Here is a 20,041-nt window from a genome sequence, read left to right on the forward strand (position 1 = left end):
AATTCTTCTCTGGCAATCACAGCCCTGGTGATAAAGTTTAACTCCACTGAGGCACAACTGAAAAGTTGAAGAAGCTGAACCTACAGCCATTTATGGGCTTTAATAAACTCATACTGTATATGGTCCCATCTCCATATTTACTCCAGGAATTCCCACATACAGACCTGGCTTTCCACCTCTTCAGATTTTGATTTTTATTAAAGACGGACTTCAGACATAAAGAGTCTTTGGTTGCTTTTCAGTGGCAATGATTTACCTAAATGAACTGTATTTTGAGGGACATGTCTGGTGTTTTACAGTGTTACCGAACTGTCTGTTTTTTTCTTGAGTTATAGATTGACGTAACTCTTCAGCCTTGGTTCCTTTCTCTTCTTGAAGCACAGCTTTAGACATGGGAATACTGTATAGCAGAGAACAGGTTTCTACAACTACAAGGTTTCAAATGGAAGCTTCTCTGCTTCCCAGCTTGTTTTCAAGGAACAGCAAGGCGTTTCTTAACATTTCAATTAAGCTTCTATTAGTTAACGACCACCTAGAGTAGGAACAATTATCTGCATCATGTTAAGCACTCAGTTTGGAAGACTTTAAAGGTTGCTGTGTTGTTGTACTGAGTTGCAATGTGTTTAATAACAAGATCTACTGAAAAGGAAATATTGAAATCTGATAAACCACCTCTGTAGTCCCTGCCAGGATTGCAGTTCCTTGGTGCTTTGAGGTGTTCTAGTGCTATGGTTTTAACAAACTTGCAATGAAATTTTCTGTTCTTCGTCTTTTGTGAGATGAAAGTATTTAATAATATTTTTTATACAAATGTATCTTTAAACATTTTTCCTTTCATTAAAAACATTAATCTCTTTTGATAATTAAATGAGATGAAGAACACCTCTCTTTCTTTCGGAGCAAGAACTTATTTGGTGTAAAATTTGCTTTGCGTTTGTACTGCCTAAAGATCTCTCTCCTGCTTTTTGAGAATCCAGCTGTGTTCAGACTCTGCCAGAGGCTTTTACAATTGCGTTGCGCAAAGCTCAGCACAGCCCGGTTAGGCAACTTGTTGTCTGCGCCGTCTTTCCATCTCCTAGCTGGTGGTTGGATGCGCTCCATCCTTAGGTGCGGGGTCTCCTGCAGGCTGCTATGGCCCAAGGAGGGCAAGAGAAGCATTGACATAGGTTCATGTGTGTGCAGCGGTTCTCTCTCCTAACTCAGGCTCGCTGCTGCACTTTCACAGGGGTGGTGGTGGCTGCAGGGCTTGTAGGGAATTGTAACATAGCAGTTGTTGCTGGAATATTGTTCAGATTTTAAAAACTACTGAACCTGCAAGTGAATTCAAAGTCAACTGGAAAGGCCCAGTCTTTGTGCAGCCAACTGAAGGTTGTAGTTGGGGTTTTAAACACAAGGGGAACTGAATAGCAGCCAAACAGCTCATGTTCTTGCTTCTGGCCTCTGGAAGGTGTAAATGGTCAGTCATAAAGTGAGATTCTGAGAAAGCAGCTTTAGTTTCAGAGGTTTTCTTCACTGTTCATCTATAAACCATCATAGTATTACTGACTGGCTGTAGGTAGCAGATGATCCTTTCTCATATCTTGTCTGAAATGGGGGCTTAAGATGAGCAAGTTTATTAAACATTTCACTAGTAATTCTTTGGAGAAAAGCTGCCAAAACTTGTGTTGTAATAAGTAATAATTAAAAAAACTAATATCTTTGAACATCCAATCCTACAAAACAAAGATAGAAATACAGAAAATAAAAGCCTTTGTATTTGTGCATTGTGATTGTAGCCGTACCACTTGATTTAAAAGCAGTCGTTATTGCTAAGTTCTTGATGTTATTAAGCAATTGGGGCTTTTTGGTCTTGTGTACTATTTGAATTATTCAGCTTTACTCTGCATATAGCACATACTTGATAACCTCTCACATTACCAAGTACCAGCTTTGGGGTTTTAATGAGTAGCGGGTCAGATTGTTCTGTAAAGCGACCGCACTTTGTACAATAGGAAAGGGCCAGCCTTGACAGTTGTCATTCTGCAGGACGCAGGTTAGGGGAGTGTTTCCTAGCATATAGTTCCATCGAGCGCCCCTGGGATGGCTCTCTGAAACCCACATGTGTAAAGAACATGGACAGAAAAAATGAGGCATAGGCAAATTGTCTTTATTGGGTTCTGCCCCGGCGTAATTTACTGCTCTTAACCAGTACTTCATCAACCAGTCATTCAGTCTGGTTCCTGTAAGTGTGAAAAAGCAGCCACGGAGCCATTCCTCGTTCTGAGTCTCTTACACCAATAAGCAGCCCCACTCCAGCCCCAGGAATAGTCCTTCTGAGTCCCCACAGGTAAGGGAAGTGAAAAGACCAGGACTGTGGAAAACCAGTGTGTTGTGTAAGGAAGCGCTGGAGAGGTCAAAAAAGGGGAAAACAGGATTTAATATTTTAAATAAAGGCTCACTTAGTGGCTGGATTTGTTTTTAAGACATTTGGAAAGGTGATAAAGTCACTTAGAAATCCTCCCGGTGCACGGCAGGCGGGAGCGTGAATGTGATTTGTCCACTTGACTTTTTATATCCCCTTTATCTGGAGCGGGGAAGAAAGGTCCCAGTGTCAGTGATCCTCTTTGAAAGAAGTAAATTCCTGCTAAAATGTTTTTACACTGGACAAAAGGTCCTGAAGTATTAACTGGCTGAAGTCATAGAGATATCACTGCCTCTCTAGGGAGAGCGTTCTTTAGGTGGAATGGCTCTTTGGTGGACGGCGTTCTCATCGCTTGTTCAGGAGGATTTGTGTTTGTGCTTGTTGTTCTTCAGGAGTTTGGGGGGGGGGGGGGATTTATCAAGGGTGTCAGTCTTGGATGAGTGTCTTGTCCTGTAGGCATTTTCCTCAAGTGCCAGACCAGAAGTAGATGAGCGTTTACCAGATGCCTCTCTATTCCCTTCCTTTCCCATCCAGTCTGTGTACAAAGTGCACAGAACACACAGAGTATTCCAGGATTGGAGGATGGTTGCATTTCCAAAAGTTTTTTCAGTGTTAGGAAAAGTAATTTCTGTCGGTGCAGACAGGGAAGGATGATTTTATTGTCTCCGTGTATTTGCACGTGGATATTGTGAGTTGAATTGCCAGACTTCAGGCATGCACAGCTGTTTAACTCTAAAACAGGGCAAGAAAATGTAAATCTGGGAATTTACTGTTGGGCACCTTAAGCCAGAATTTGGTTTCAGTGACTGCAAAGATGAATATTGGCATTTGTTTATTTTTCTAATTGTAATAATCTCATTTGTTCTTTTCCAGATGGGAATGACAGGCAACACTAGTCCCTTTGGGCAGCCTTTCAGTCAAACTGGAGGGCAGCAGATGGGAGCTACGGCAGTGAATCCTCAGTTACCAAGCAAAGCAGGCATGGCGAATAGTTTGTCTGCCTTCCCTGCCGACATCAAGAGTACTCCCGTCACCAGTGTGCCAAATATGGTGAGTGCTTCCACTCGATCCCCTGACTTGTTAGGTCTTGGTAGTACATTCTGAATTCTTGGGTTGTAAATCTTCTCCAGCAGTACTGGGCTGCTCCTCTGTGACCATTTAAACGTCCAAGCCGCCCTGTGCTTCCTCATGACCACTCCACAGTGCATGAGGAAAGTTTGTGTACGTGTTTATGTGGGAATTTAGTTTCTAAGCAGTCACAGTGTTTTGTTAAAAGGATTGCATTACATGCTTTCATTTTGTCTGGTACATTGAGTTCCAAACCAGATGAAAATGTCTTCTCTGTAACTGCTGTTTGTAGATTTAAATTCCTAAATCATTGGAATGCGTTGGATACATCATCAACTTCCCTGAAATTAAATAGTACCTTTCATATCCCTTGAATCTAGTAGGATAAAGGCAACCGCATCCTTTTCGGTTTATCTTGTGCAGTAGCTCACAGGATAGTTCGTATTAGGATAACTTGCCCAAGTTTGTAGTATTCTGTTTACGAGCGTTTTCTTTAAAAAAGTGAAATTAAACATTCCCATTTGTCTTAGTATTTCTGTGTATTAATCAAACCGCTTGTGTCGTTTCTATGGCAACTCCAGCTTGTTGCATTTTACGTTCTTATACATGATAGCAGTTACTATAGAAACTTGTAAAACCTTCCATAAGATGCAAATCACTTATTTTTTTAATTTAACCAGAAACCCAGCTATTTTTTGGCACACTCGCTGCTTGTCATTCCTCCAGTGAGTTTGCTACCTGCCTGTCGCTAATAAAGCTACATATGAGAGGGAACAGGATGTAAGCTTCTTCTTTTCTCTGAGTTTTAGAGGACCACTTCCTAATTTTCCTTTAGTGGCACTGAAATCCTTGTTTAATGTTGTCTGTTGTTTATTGCTTATGGTTATGGAAGGGAGCAGGTGAGGAGGATTAAAACTGTGTTCAGAATACTGCTTTGTAAAAAATTCGCTGCATGACAGTTCTGATTTCATTTTTAAGATGCTTTCAGTTTGAATCAGGTGTAAAGCAACTGAATTATTTGCCTGATTCTGCAGAGAACCCGCAGACCTGCCAGAGTGTTATGTTCGTCTCAGGGACTTTTGTGCTCATTTAACTGTCAGGTTTGGGGGATCCTAAATCTTCATGTGCTCCCTTACTAGTGTAGGATGTAGTGGCAGGTATTCAGATGGGTTAAAGGCCTTTGTCATGAAGGCTTGTCTGGTGGTAGGAGAGGAAGTAGAAGAAAAAACTGTTTCCTTTCTCCCGTCTGGTCCAGGAGACCGAGGACAGTGAGGGAAACTTGCTCTCCCAGTGCTGTCAATTGCAGTTTCTTTAAGATGTCAAAAGTATGTGTTGTCTTCTGAGAGGACAATCAAACCATCTTTCTGTGTTTCTCAGATGTCAGAAGTTTCATATCTTCAATATATCAGTTTATCCCTCAAGGCACTGTGGAAAGCCATAGCCATTCCAGCCCGTAGGCATCCCTGCCGTCGGGCTGGTGATCCCAGCCCTGCTCAGAGACCGTGCAGTGGTTAGAGCTTGGCTGCCATCATGGTGGGGTGGAACTTTCTTCTTTTAAAACTGAAGTTTCCATCTAAATGTTTTTATTGCAAAGTCAAGAATTTGAAAGGAAATGACAGACTTGTTAAATTTTAACCTTTACTTGGCAGCAGTGGGTAAGGAAGTGGAATTATTTGGTAATGATACATACATGGCCATATGCTGTTCCTTCCATAGGGACTTGACTTTATTCGGCGAACAATATGAACATTGCCCTCTGAGAGCATGTAGTCCACTCTTGTTCTGTGTTTGCCACTGACCACGTAGCTGTGGGCGTTGCTGATTGTATGCAGTGACGTATTGCACTCAACTGGTGTTTTCCAAATGGTCTTTCCTGTGGCAGCAATCACATTTACTCTGGATTAGTTAATTTTCACAGTGCCTTTCTGAGGTAAAGATGTTTGTCCCTGTTTTAAACACAAGGCTGAGATGAAAAGAGTAAGACTGGAAGAATCTACTGACTCTGAAGTTTAGGTTTGTAGGCTCTGTCTCACTAAAGCCTTCCTCATTTCATATGTTAGGACATTATCTAAGGGCAAAATAACATTCACATCTCTTAACTGTGTGCTTCCGTAGCTCATGGAAGTGATGTCTCTGTTTCACGTTGGGCAACTAAAATACGACCTACTTGTGAAAAGTTGCTGTGGCAGAGGCAGCTCCCTAGAGCAGAGCTGCAGGGTTTGAACTATTGTGCCGTGTTTCCTTGCAGCAATCCGTTCACCATTTGCTGTGTCCCGTGGTGCTTTAGGACCTAGGATGGCTCTTTGATTTGATGTATTTGGCCTTGTGCGTGGTCTGTTCTGTTCCCTGAGGGCGGCAGGATGGGAGTGGGAAAGGGTACAGCGTTAGGTTACTGTCTGTCAGAAATGAACCTGTGGAGGAGCGATTCAGACTCCCATCAGCAAGGAAGGATCAACTACATCTTTTTAAAAGTACCTCCAGGGTTTCTGTGAGGTGATTGGAACTGTGTATGTTACTACACCAGCCCTCTCTACTATCCTTACTTGAAAGGGTTCCAAAAGTACTGTTCCATGTGAGAGGCAAGCCCATGTGAGTGATAACATTGGGTATGTGACATGACTGAGGCAGGAAACCAGATTCCAGCATGACATTAAACACTTTGGTTGCCGCTAAGAATATCTAAGTAAGAGAAGAGGAAATGGAAAGGTGCAGCTGTTGTCTTATCACCCTGAAAAGCTGGGTGTTTTTTAAATATTCCTTCCAGTCTTTTGCTTTTCTCTGTAACCTTGCGTGTGCTGCAAAGTGAAACAAAAAAAGCATATGTTTCATAACCCACATTGTGCTAAGCATCATTGTGTGTGGCACCCCAGTCCCAAATGCTAACCAGGACTTTTCCCACTGCCAGGCGCAACCCTGATGCTGACAGCCAGGATAAACCTCTGCTGCAGCAGCGGGTTGTTTTTAACCCAAATTCAGGCTACTGCTCCCCTAAGAGCAGCACGTTCTCCTTGTTTCCCAAATGCAGCGTTCTCAGAAGCATTTGCTCGGTGCATCTCCCAGCCCTTCTTCCACACGTGACCTTACACCAGACCCCAAGAAGCACGTCTGGTTTAATCTCTTTAACTAGGAAAGAAGTAACAAACCTTATGGTATTAAAATGATTAAAAGGTCAGCATTAAGGTATTAATTTTTAGTGCCAGCTGGATGGGTTGATTTTGTTTGTTTGTTTTGGGTTTTTAGCTGTGAATCCGAACAACATATCAGGTCTTGCTTTGTGTGGCTTTTACCAAATACAGTCAGTTTTCCCTACGGAATGGGCAGCTTGAAATCTTGAGTGACTTGTTTCCAAAAGGCAGATGTTGCCTCTGACATTGCTGGAAGTTTTGGTGACATGCTATTGAAAGGCGGTGTGACTTCAATTGTTTGATGCAGAATTGGCAATGCTCTGCGGCGGTGAGATCATGCACAGTCTCTAGAGTGTGGAAGTGAGCCATGCTCTGCTCTTTGGCACCCAGTGCAGTGTGCAGCCTGTACGGGAGCCAGCAGCCTCTTGTTTTCGGAGTGGCCAGGCTCGGGGCAGTGCTGTCAGCGACGGGAACCCTGTTAGTCTTTTCCATCAAATGTGCTGAAGCACTGGTGTCTGCAGTGCTCTGTATTCCATGGGTGGTGATGGATGGCTTCTTTGTGGACACACCAGTAAATCTGGTATTTCTGCATGGGTTAGGAGTGCAAGTGAAATTTGGCTTCCAGACACCACCTTGATCCCACAGTTATCCTTATGACCAGCAGATGGAGTTGAGAGAATAGTACTTCTTGGAAGCAAAGGAATTAATTTCTCCGTGGTTCTCTTGACTTAGAATTGCAGTGGTAAATCTTCTCTTGCCTTTTTTCACCTGTCTGTTTTTAAGCTACATCTTAAGTTTTCTCTTCCGTTCTTCCTTGTTCCTCTGTTTCTTTTTACGTCTTCTGGATTTCTTTATTGACAGATGTTGATCAGAAGAGAGGAAAACAGTGACAGAGAAATGAGGGTGTCTTAGATGTGCCTTGCTGCAGACCTCTTAGAGAGAGGAAGAAAGCATTGAAACTGGGAGGCCAGGTTTAATTAGAACAAGCAGAATGGTAGCTGCTTAAAGTAGACAACTCGTATGCTATTCTAGAGACCAGACATAAAAGGCGTTATGAAAAATCTCCATCTATTGTGTCCGTACAATGAGGAAAGCTTGTGTTCTTAGCGTTCCAGTGATTTTTTTTTTTTCTCTCTCGCAGCAAACTCTTGTCTGCTCTTTCACTGCAGGAAAAGCTGTGACTGTCACCTCAGAGGCATCCTGTGTGTCTGCTGCTTTCAGCAGTGGTCTCCCAGGCTCTGGAGGACTTGCTATTTGCTCTTCTCACCTTCCCTGTGCCTGCCCTGACCTGCATTCTGAAAGTTTTCCTTTCCCAGGAATTCTCATTCCTTCCCTTACTGATTTGAAGGGGCGCAGCAGCCTAGCAAACAGCTGGGGAAAGCTGTGATCCGTGTTGTTTAGCCATGGTCTCCTAAAAGAAAGGATGTTAATAACCTGGAAACAAATCTAGCAGATAGTGTTCAGTGCCAGAGAAACTGTTATTGTATGGGGAGCAGAGTAGGCATCTCTCTTCTGTCTTGGAGCAGGAGTTCATCCTGGGAACATGCATTGCTTTGTGTGGTGAGACATTTCAGCTTTTGCGCTACCTGTAAGCGTGGTGCCAAGTTGCCAAAAGCTGAAGAAGAGGATCTGCTCTTTCCCTAGAGCTGCGGCTCATGTTGCACTCTCCCCTCCTCTTTATATAAATGTGGTGAAGAATATCCCTTGCCATTTCCACTGTCTTCCAGCAGTTGAGGTGAAGTATTCCATAGCCAGCACTGGCAGCAGTTTTCGGTGTTGATCATCTCTCAGTCTGTTTTATCACTCAGCTAATCCTATATAAACCTCTCTTAAAAACTTGTTCAGATAATAATTTCCTGTATGTGAGAGCTGGACTTTGTCTGCAGATTCCTATGTCAGGCTTGATTCCTATTTGTTGCTTTTAAACACTTCTTCAATGTGTGTTTCTTGTCATTCGCTGGTTGCTCAAGTCTGAAAGCTTGCAAGGGCAAAGAGATAAAACTTCAAGTATATCCTTAGGAAAGATACTGATCCAGCTTTGATTCCAAGCACAGTCAACTGCGTAACACTGAGCCGTTTTCCGGCTTTACAAGAAAACTCTCTTAGCAACTAAAACCCAAGAGCGCTGGGGGCAGTCCCTGGGACAAACTGTTCAAGTTCCTTCTGTGACATCCATAAGAGCCTTCTCCCCTTTTCTGGTTGTCCTGGGCTTGTGAGATTTGCAATACCAGTGTCAGAGGTGAAAGTTCTGCTCTGTTGTAGTAAGTGACAGCTGGATGAAAATCTTCCTCCTCGTTCTTGACAGAAGAACTCTGCCTGTAGCCAAGTCAGTGCCAAAACTTTGCAATAAATTTGGACTCTGAACATGTTCTTCATATTAAGACTTTGTATGCAGGAGCTGACAGTATCACCCTACCTCTCTTCTTGTTTGCTGGCCACACTGCAAGCTTTCAGATCGGTGCTCCTGACAGGCAAACGTAGTTTATTGCCACCTGGGTTGATGTCTCTCCAGGGAGTGTGGCCACCTTCTGAGTCTGTGTCTGGTTCAGAAAGCCTTCTTTCCCCTCTCTACATGCCATACAGACTCAGACTCTGATTCCTACTTGGATGAGAAAATGCAGCACTGCAGAGATACTGGGTGCTCGCAGTTCTTCCACTTGTGTCAGCCGGTTCTGTGTGCACGTAAGCTCCAGGCTCCGGAGCCAAGGCAAACCTTCAGATTCCTGATGTCAGAGGGGTCCTTGCTGTGTGGATAGGACCAGGCTGTTCAGACCATGCCTTTTCCCAGTAAGTGGTGGAACCAGAGAAATCAGCATCCACTTGGAGAATACCAGTGAACTGCAAGAAGCAGGAGCTGGTTCTGCATTGCTTTCACAGAGAAGCTCTGGCAGACGCTGGAGAAAGCCTGCGTTCGTTAAGTGGCTGCACTGAGAAACGCCTCCTTCTCTGCTGTCGTCAGACTTTGCTGCTTCACGAGCGCTCTATGCAGCTTTGTGGCAGAGCAGTGCTTCCTGGGATATTCAAAGCTGTTTCCATGCTTGTTAAGAGCATTCCTGCAATCGCTGTTTGCAGAAAGCAAAGTTCTTTGAATCTTAATGAAAATACGTGGAGTACATGATTGGAGTTGATCACAGTGTGAGTACTTAATTCAGAAAAAATGCTACTTAGGAGTGTGCTTCAAGGCTTACAGTTCACGCATATATCCTCTTTATGCCCCCCACCCCCGAGCCTGTCATTGAAGGGGAACTGAAGAGGTTTGGGTGTGTTCCACCCTGTGTGCTCATGCGTGAGTGAAGGTGGGATGCAGCCTTGTTCTCTGCAGACACTGCAAGGGTTGGGTTTTTTAAGTTTTAACTAATAGATTGGATGTGCCCGTAATGTAAATGCATGTGTGGATGACATGTTAAAAATCTCTTGCCACTAGTAAATAACATTGCTTTTCTAGTTCAAGATGTCAACAGACTGAGAAACGCTGAATATAAGGTGCTGCCTGCCTCTAGTCAGGTGGGGAAAGGTCTACAAAACAAACATCTCGACCAAAATAGTAATCCTTCTTGGCAGTGTATTCTCAGTTATCTCATTGAGGCCACTGTTGATTACAAACCTGCCTTAAAGAACCAAAAGGCATTTTTCAAATGCAGGATTTGTCCTAATACAGTGATTCAAGAAAGTGGTATTCTTTTATCAGGGAGAAGGAGAGCATATGGAAAGAAAAAGAAATTATGGAAGAGGAAATGTATTTAAACATTGTAATGCTCTATGGAGTGCAGGCTGACGCAGAGTTCTCTGTCAGGTGTTTTACCTGCTGAAATATTGCCAGTGCTACTGGAACTGGTGCCTGCTGTTATCAGAAAAGGACCATGGTGTTTGATCTTGACAGACAGTGTTGAGTGCGGTTGAATATAAGCACATCAAAACATAGAGGATTACTGCTCATCTCTGCACCGTAAAACTGCCAGGGCTCTTTGTGTCCGAGTCCACGAAGAGGAGATACTTGTGCATGTGTGCTTACCAGAAACACGGGAAGGATTTGCCCTTCAGAGCTCTCATCCTGTGTGAGTGTGTAGTTCCCATAGCTTTGAATGGTATTGATAGCAGCTTCAAGCTGTAGAACTGCTGTATTACTCTGTTTCTACCAAACTCGTTAATGAAGCTGCCACTGCTGTTGGAGGTTTTAGCAGACTTCTAACCCCTGATGTTTGTTCTGTTTATGGTGAAGCCAAGCAAGGGGACAAGAAGAGCAAAACTATCTTTTTTCACTGAAGCATTTCTTCTAATTGTGGAAGCAGAATTTCCTGCTTTGTCAAGAAATTTATTAATTGTTCAGGTGAAGCAATGTGAAGCTCCTCCTCATTACAGAGTGGGATGGTTTCTGAGGCTGATGGTGGATTTACTTGCCATTGCTGTGGCTGCAGTGCCCCAGCTTATCTCCAGTCTTGAACAGGTCTTTCAAACCACTGTTCTTCAAAGGCAGACTAACAGGGAGGAGATCAGCTTCCTCAAACTCTTGGCAGTTGGGTAGATGGTGGAAAGATTGTTCATCGTATTTGCAGGTTTAGGACTTTACAAGGTTGAAATTGTGACCAACATAACTCTAGAGCTTAGGCCATATTCGGAGTTCTAGTTTTGCATCTACCTGCAGACACTCTCAGCTGGAGCAAGACTCTGCTTGTTCTTATCACTGCTGATACTCTTCAATTCTGCTTTTTTTTATTACTGGGCCTTCAAGAAATCCTTTAGGGCCAGGGCACCTGTGCCGATCCAGCTGCAGTCACGTCTGTTAACTGGTAGGGCAAGAACAAAAGGACAATTTTGGCTTGGGAAACAATTCTTTGACTGGGATGAAAACATCGCTTCCAACAAGATTTTCTTTGGCATGGTCTCTGTATTTTTCTGCAGTTTGGCTGAACTAATTGTTTCCTATTTGTGACCCAAGAATTGTTTCAGCAGAACCTGTCTGCTCTTGTGGATTTGTTCACAGAAGAAATGGCAGAATTACAGCTGCACATGCCAGGAGCAGAAGTGGATGGGTTTCCCTCGCTCTCTTCCCTCCTATTGCTCTTTCTCTTGCAAGCTCCACAGATGCAGCAATTCCTTGCTGTTTTAAGCCTTACTATATGTGTTATCAGTGGCAGGGTCCCCACCTTCTCCATCACATACTGGACACTGTTTCCTACTTACGTGCTTTGTTCTCCAGAAGGACAGCAAGATCTTTAAGACCTGGCGTGCAGGTGGCAAAGCTGAGGACCTGGCATGCTGCTGGACAAATAAGAGCTTGCACCTGAGATCCTTTTCATTGACATAAGGAAGTGAGAGTTCTTGCTGCTATGTGCTCTGTTTGGTAGGCAGTGGAATTTTCTGGGGAATCCTCAAAGTTTGAAAGCAGAGCTGGCTGCAAATGGTATGTTCTGTCACCGAGGGGTGATTCTCCTTAAAGGTAGCGTGAGCAGGCTGTGCTCAGTAGCTCTGTGGGGAGCACTGAACTGTTCCTACTGCTACCTCCCCAGTATAATCTTCTTCTTCCTATACTCTACTGATAAGTGTTTTTAATGGCTGATTTTCCTGTATTTACAGTGCATAACCCAAGTGATTCTTGGACAGTTTCATGTTTATCCATGAGATTAATTCAGGCTGCGAACCACAGGGATTTTAGCACTTATGCAGTCCCATACCTACTCCTGCTGGTGGAGTCCGTGCAGGCTGTGGATGTGTTTAATTTTGACAATCGAGTTTTTGCATTTATTGTCCTTCAAAGGTCCAAGAAGGTAGCAGAAAAGCTATCAGTTCTGCCTTTTACTGTGATAGAGACAGACCTATAATTCTTTCTTCTTCTGTTAAACTCATCTTTCTGTTGGAGACAAGGAACTAGGATAGAGGTGTAAAGCTTATGATAGGAAAATATAATACTTAACAGACTTAAAACGTTCCACTTCCTAGTCTGGTAAGAGCTCATTTCTGCTGGAGTTATGGTCTGCCTGATAAACAGAAGATTTTTGGATGATTATTTAATTAAAATGTTGGTTATAAATGTTTTAACAGAGGAGTCTCTGGAGGTATTTTTGCTGTTCTAAGGTTAGAACAGAAACATTTGAGGATGCCACAGAGACTGGCGCAATAGTCCTCGTAGCCAATCATATCAGAGCGCTTGGGGAGTCCATTTGTGATACTTAAATTATGACACGAGATTAAGACCAGAATTGGACTTGCAGACATGATGCTAAACATTATGTTCTCTCAGACCCAGATGCAAACCCAAGTGCAACAAGTCGGGATTGTACCGACGCAGGCGATGGCAGCTGGGCCAACAGCGGATCCGGAGAAGCGCAAACTGATTCAGCAGCAGTTGGTTTTGCTGCTTCACGCTCACAAGTGTCAGAGACGCGAGCAGGCGAATGGAGAGGTGCGGGCCTGTGCTCTCCCGCACTGCCGGACCATGAAGAACGTCCTCAACCACATGACGCACTGTCAGGCTGGGAAGGCCTGTCAAGGTGAGAGTGTGTTGCTGAAGCTGCTCTTGCAAACAAGCTGTGTGTAAGGTTTCTTGCGTACTTGTCAGCAGCGTTTCTCTTCTTGTCTAGAAGATCCCTATGCCTGGCACAAATGAGTGTCAAACTGGTTCTTTAATTAAACAACTTCTCCCTTTTTCATTACCCATGCCCAGTTTCCATTTCCAATCTTTTCACAGTTGTCTTGTTTAGAAAACAGAAAGCAGTATTTGCCCCTTTTGAAGTAGGGTGGAGCCAGTGTAGCCTGCAAGTGTCTTTCTCTTCTCTTCTCTTATTGTGGAAGGGCGCAATACCCACAATGTCTTTGTCTTAGATTTTAGTACAAGTTCATTTCATTTGTTATGACATTATTGCTGGGTCTGAAAGACTTTTAGCTGGCGGTAGCTGTGTTCAGTTAGATGTAGGGTGTTGCTTGTGAGGGAGGAAGAATAGAATTCCTCTAAAAATGAATTCATTCAAAACCAGTTAACCAAGGAGTGACTTTAATTCTGTTCCTTTTCCTTGTTACAGTGGCTCATTGTGCATCTTCAAGACAAATCATCTCGCACTGGAAGAATTGTACTCGGCATGACTGTCCCGTGTGCCTGCCTTTGAAAAATGCCAGTGACAAAAGAAACCAACAGCGTAAGTAGCAGTTTGACCGCTCACAGCGGAGTGATGCTATTAAGAGAAAGTTGATCAAGTGTGCAGTGTAAGACTAAATTTGAGAGTGGCCTAACAAAATTGATAGCTGTTTAATAATCTTGTATAAGGATTAATATACTAATGAACTCTCCTTTCTGATCATTGAATGCAATTTATTACTTAAATACTCAGTAATTGGAAAGAGAGAGTCATAGGTAAAGCGCAGCTCTGTTTTTAAAGGGTGTGACAACTTCTAACTGGTGGTTCATTGAGTGACAGGTGAATCAATTCCAGTTACAATGCTATTTTGGGTGTGGGTAGGATTTTAGGGAAGATATAAGCTACTTCATTATTTTTCCGTGCTGCTGGAAACAAACAAACATGCGAATGAATAACTGAAAATGTTTGTGAACAAAATGAATTCTCGTGCATAAAAGGTCTGGATATCTTAATTATTAAGTGTATTTAATCCTGGCACAGTCTCGCTGAGGTTCCGCGGATGACACTGAATTTGTCTGTGCTTGTTTTTTACAACAGCCTGGCTGTTACTGCTGGGGGCAGTCAGTTTCCAGTGCATTTCTTCTCTCTTGCTCTGAAACAGAAGTTACAGAGCATGGGTTTGCTTCAAATCTTCAAATCCTTTGAGAAGATGCCAGGGTGGAACGTTTCACAGCATAGATGTGGCAGTTCTAGGAGTCTCAATAACCTTATGCCCAAATATGTTTAAATAAGGGTTAAGAAGTGAAAAACAGCTGGAGGACATTTGAAGCTTGTACATTGGAATTGTGTTGGGAGCACTCTGCTGATTTCCGTTTAGGCTGAGACTGCAGCAAGAAGCACTAACAAACCTTGGAGGGCAAAGGAGACTTCCTGCATTAGGGGAGATTATGGCAGAGTGGGGAGTAGCTGGTGAGACTGCCCAAGGTACCCATTAAGGCTGCTCTCACTGCAGTTTCAGGAGGGTGTTTTTTCCCTCCAAAACTGAAAAAAATTTGTAAATCTAGGAGTACTTGAAGGTAGGTATTTTGTTTTCCTTTTAACAAAGTTCTCCTTGGTTAACAGCGAGGGCTTGTGTGTTGAAAGCAGTGATTTGTGGCAAGTGATTAGTTATGTTTGGCCTTCGGAAAATGTCTGAAAGCTTTGCTTTTAAATACGACATGGTCTGTTTGTGCCTGACATCCTTATTGCACAGTTTTTGTCAATGCGCTAACAATATCCAACACAACTGCGTTTTTCAATGCAAGTAGCTGCAGAAAAGTAGTTTGTGCAGAGTTTGTTTTTATGTCATTTGTAGAACTCCTCATCAAAAGAGAAGGCACTTGAACAAAGACAATCCTTAAAAGTCTTTTTATCACAGGATCAAACAGGAAGTTGTTTTGAATGCAAAGAATTCTAGTGGGTAATGTAGAGTTTGGCTCTCTTGTTGCATGCGGGGGAGGTAAATACAAATCCCCTTCTTCTGTTCAATTAACCAATAATCCAGTGGTGGGAGCCATGACAATTTGCAGCCTAGTGTGCTGAGGTGCAAGGTGCTTTGTTCAGGATTATGTCTGAGTCGTACACATCACTTCATGGTTTCTTTGGGGGTAAGCAATGGACACTGAAAATGCTTGTTTAGATATATTAGAAAAGATACTCTTTTGGGGGCATTTGAAAGTGTGTGATGTGATTTATGTTAGCACCTGTATTTGAAAGCACTGGGCCTGCTTAGGTGAAAACTCACCCAGTTAGGTTAGGTTAAGACTTGAAGACAATGTTTGCTCTCTTTGTATAAGCTATAGTTATTTATTCCTAAATTGGAGGGACAGGGGGTCTGTTGATGGCAGAATATGAGAACATTTGGGAAGGCTGTTATCCTCACAGAATGAGTGACCATGCAGCTGTTGTTAAAGACCTTGAGGCCTAGAATCTTCTCTTCTGTTCTCATGCCTATTTCGCCATGGTTGTTCCAAGACCTGTTTTACCTGTGCTGGTCTTTCAAGTGGCTCCTTCAAAGTGTGCCAGTCTTTCAGAAAGTTCTGCTGTTCAGCATTTGGGAATCGTTGCAATGGAGTGGTTTGCTTCCACCCTGCCCACGTGCAGTGGTTCACATGCTCTTTGTCCCTGTCTGTTCCTGCTGCCTGGAAGACTCTCTCTGCATTTCTCAACAAGTCCTGGGGTTTAGGTTATCACCATGGAGCTGTTTCTGTACAAGTATCTTACTCCATGTTTTAGCGTTCAGATTTTTTGCAAGGAACATCTGTGCCAGGTTTCATTTGTATGGTTGGTTTGTTTTTTTTTTTTTAAAGTAACCCTGAAATTGTCTTATTACTGTAAATTGTTTATGGTACCGTGACCTGTTAATAGGACACATTGGACAAGCTTCTCCCTTTTCTGTTTGTTCTGTGTAGCTCTTGCAGCGCGTGTCATGAGTGACTCCGGGAGGGTGGGGGAAACTGCAAAAAGTAATGTTATTTTGGACATGCTAAAATATCAAGCTTTTCTTTTGAATAACCCAGTAACTCCTGCATTTTGAAGTAATGATTTAAAGTTTGGTAGCTGTGTTTTGGGGTTGGGGAGTTGTTTTCTTGCTACTGGCAGTGCTTGGTGTGCTTCGTCCTGGGATCGCTGTTCAGTTGAGTGAAACTGGGAGGTGGAGTAGGGACCATGAAGGTCTTCCCTGTGTTTTTCATTGTAGGAAATTTTTAAATAAAATGCAGTGATGAAAAAGCTGGAGATTGAGAAAGATGAAGATTAGTGGTCTCAGATTTACTCTAAAAATGTAATTTTAAAGAAGTTTGGGCCAGAAATTCCAAAGTATGTGGGATCAGGGGTGAGGAGTGTAGGAGTCTAAGGAGGGAAATCAAAAGAAAGACTAGGAGCTACCTGGCCAAGGAAAGAGGTCATTGAGTATGGGCAGAAAAATGAAAGAAGACCTGGATGTGGAGTGTTTGGGACCTGACCTTTTGTAGAGGAGTTCGTTGGTGTGCAGAGAGATGTGTTCAGAAAGGGCAGGCAGCAACTTCTTCACTAGAGACTGTTTCCTGTGAAAACTGAAGATGGAATACAGTTCGTTTAAGTCCTGCTGTCAGTAACTGTAACACCTACAAACGAAATGTGCCTCTTGTTTTGCAAGTGTTGGAAATCATACCTAGTGGTGACCTACCATATCAGTTTTTCAACTGAGCCATGTGACAGACAGCACACAGGAGGAGGAGTTCCATCCACTGACTAATAATGATGCTACGCTGTGAAGGCTTTCAGTTTAGTCCTTAACTTAAATAAAAATTAAAATGGCATTAATGCTGACACTTCCTGTCTTTAAGCTGCTCATAAAATCTGTACTTACCCTATGATTTGATTCATGATACAGATTTTAATTAAATGATCACGTACACTTACCTTTTGTATACCTGATTCTGGGTGCAGCACAGGCCTGTGCTGAGGTGAGTCGAGGTTAGCAGCGGAGTTTTTGCTCCAGCCACTTTGAGCTGGAAAGGATGTGAGGAGCCGAGCATGGAGATGCAGGATGGAGCACTCAAACAACTGCCAACTGAGGCTCAGTTCAGAATTGGGAAGCAAAATGAAAAATTTAAATCAGACTTCTCAAACATGTTACATTCACTGGGGTGGTCAGGTTAGAGAATTGCTGGGTGCTCTTAAGATAGCATTAGGAGTCAGTGTTTAAAATAAATCCTCATCAGCTGGAGGGGCAGAGGGATTTCCCCTTGAGAAGACATGAATGCAATTTCATTAAGGCAGCGGTATCTACTTTGCGCACTGCAGCAGGAATCCTGCAGGCAAGCTAGCATTTGGTCGTTTTGATCACATCCTAATCAGGAAGTTCAGGGCTGCTCAACTTGTGCTTCTTTGAACTTTCACTCTTGAGATACGTAAAACACGTGGGACTTTGTAACAGTGGGACATATGGAGTTCAGTTGTCTTTATAGCATTTAGGATGTGAACAGCTAATAAAAAAGCCCACAGAGATGTGGCTTCATGTAGCAGTGGCCTAATGTGATAATTCCTGCTTGTTTCAGTGCTGTACTTATTTTAATTGACATGATTTCCTATGGTATGTGCTGCAGAAAGGACTGCGTGTGCACTTGATCTGTCCAGCATGGAAATTTAATGCTCTCTTCCTCTGTGTTCTTGTTTGAGAGACTGAAATAATGTAGTGCATTCATGTAAAACCAGTGACCAAACAGACAAAAAAAAACAAACCACCAAAATGAGATGCCTGTTGTTGTGAAAATTCTCAATGGAGGTTGCTATAATTGAGATAGAAAATACAGGAAAGCTGAGACCAAATAGTTGGGGCCGTTAATTTCCACGTTATAGGTGTGCCACTGGCTGTAGGAACTTAGTCTGCCCCCTCATAGTAATAATTTGGTTTAAAGTGTCAAGCACCACGTGGCTGTTCCTGTCTTCAGTGAGCTTTGCTGCTGATACGTGTGACACATGGAACTTCTTGGAGATCCTTAGACTTATCAGACTGAAGGTCGAGGCAATGATCTCCAGACGTCCCCTGGGGATGGTGTTAGCAGCTCTGTTTAGAAACAGTGGGGTGGTTTCTGTGTGAGATGGACTTACTGTCCATGTTGTCACTCTTAAAGTGGCATTCGGAGCATCAGCTGTGACAGCAGACATGTCTGGGAATCTGCTTTTCCTGAAGTGGACTCCTATAGAATTGCTGGGTTGAAGCTGCTCTGACACACAGGGGCTGAACTTGTGCTTCACAGTAACCAAGGCCACTGCCAAAGCTCAGGCCAGAGCCGTAGGCAAGGAGGGGCTGAGTTCTCTAAGCTCTGCCTTAGATTCAGTGTGAGCCTCAAGCCAAGCACGCAGCCCTCCAAGGATCAGTGCCAGCTTTTGTCCCATGAAGAGCACGAGGAACGGTGAAACACTTGGCTGTGCTTGATGGGATGGCTGGAAGCCTTTTTGCTGTTACCAGCTTTCAGCATCCCCTCTGGTCACTCTGCCATCTACAGAGATATGCCTCCTACTTAAAGCCAGCGCTGAAGGCCTGTGAGGTTTTATTGTACCATTCCTGGACAAAGTTCATCCTCTTTCTTGAAAAAGCTGGGATTTTTAATAGCCCCTGAATCGATGCTGTCACAGCAGCCTCTGAAGCCTTTTGAGTTCCAAGTTGCCATGAGCTTGGTGATACTCAAACTTTCTAGAGAATTTTTTCTTGGGTTGCACCCGCATAAAAGCCTCATTCTCTTAGACTGCATAATTCCAGAGTGCTGTGTGCAAGTCCAACAAGAAATCCACACATTGCTCTTTAATATGTCTTTTTTAAATGAAACTGATAGGCCTTCAGTCAGCTTGTGTCTGTGTTTTTAAACTGACTTGGAAAGGATCAGTGAGTTCAAATGTTATGGGTGTGTCCACAGAGCATAAGCATAGGTGAAGCTAATATCTGTGGTAAAACCAGTGCTGAAAATACTGGGGGTTGTTTTGGGGAGGGGAAAAAGGATATTTTCTGTGGGGCTGCTTATTCAGGAGAGGGGGATCTCTGACTGGATTTAATTATAATTCTTCGGCAAATGAGATCTAATTGAATTCACATCTGGAGAGGGAAAAGTCTGGACTCTGTAAGGTGTGTGTTCTTCTGGATGGAAGCTGAATGCGCATGTCTCTTTCAGTGATTCTTTCTGTTTCATAGCAGGTAAGGATTGAAGAAAGCCTAGAGGATGCTGCTAATGTCTCAGAAGGCTGGTTTGCCAGCTTTGTTTTGTTTTAAACCACGCGCCTCTCCTAATACTTCAATAAAAGAGCTATTGCTGCCTATATTAAAAGCAATTATTGTTGCTATGTTTAGCTTACGGATTTGTAGTGCGCATTGCATATTTAATCACTTGAGGCAGAAAATGTGAAGTATGTATTACTTCTACCGGAGTAGCGGTGATCAAAATGTGCTGTCTCTCCAGTGAAGGACATACTTCACGTGTCACTCAGAGGAACACATCATTATTTAGCATAGCTAAAATGAGGACCAGAAAGCAGATTATTATTCACTTCTGGGTTTAGTAAAAACTGCTTTACCCTGTTGTTTCCATTCCCTGTCTGCAGTGGAAATGGCACTTCCACACATCTGTGCGGTGAGAGAGAATGGTTGGTTTTGGCAATCATACGGGTTAATGAATACCTAAATATTATCATCTAAATCATGTACCAACAGCCTACAGCAAGCTCATCCCCTTCCTGACTTCAAATTATTTTAGATTTTGTCAGTACAATCTGAAACCCATCAGGGCTTTTCGTATCTCTGAATAACTTGAGGTTTAGGGTAATTTGGCCTTCAGAGGATTCATCCAGTGACTGCACAGAAT

General features: G+C 43.1%; 1 protein-coding gene across 5 annotated transcripts in view; it reads left to right on the forward strand.

Annotated features, from left to right (window-relative positions):
• The window catches only part of CREBBP (CREB binding protein), a 92,079-nt gene that overhangs the window by 32,927 nt on the left and 39,111 nt on the right, over nucleotides 1–20,041 (forward strand). For all 5 annotated transcript variants that reach the window (XM_054080490.1, XM_054080491.1, XM_054080492.1 and 2 more), the window contains 3 exons: nucleotides 3,275–3,451; nucleotides 12,833–13,082; nucleotides 13,611–13,724. In XM_054080490.1, coding sequence (XP_053936465.1) covers nucleotides 3,275–3,451; nucleotides 12,833–13,082; nucleotides 13,611–13,724 — 541 coding nt within the window. The remainder of the gene's footprint in view (nucleotides 1–3,274; nucleotides 3,452–12,832; nucleotides 13,083–13,610; nucleotides 13,725–20,041) is intronic.

This window comes from Cuculus canorus, chromosome 15 (assembly GCF_017976375.1).
Source record: "Cuculus canorus isolate bCucCan1 chromosome 15, bCucCan1.pri, whole genome shotgun sequence".
Classification (NCBI taxonomy): Eukaryota; Metazoa; Chordata; class Aves; order Cuculiformes; family Cuculidae; genus Cuculus; species Cuculus canorus.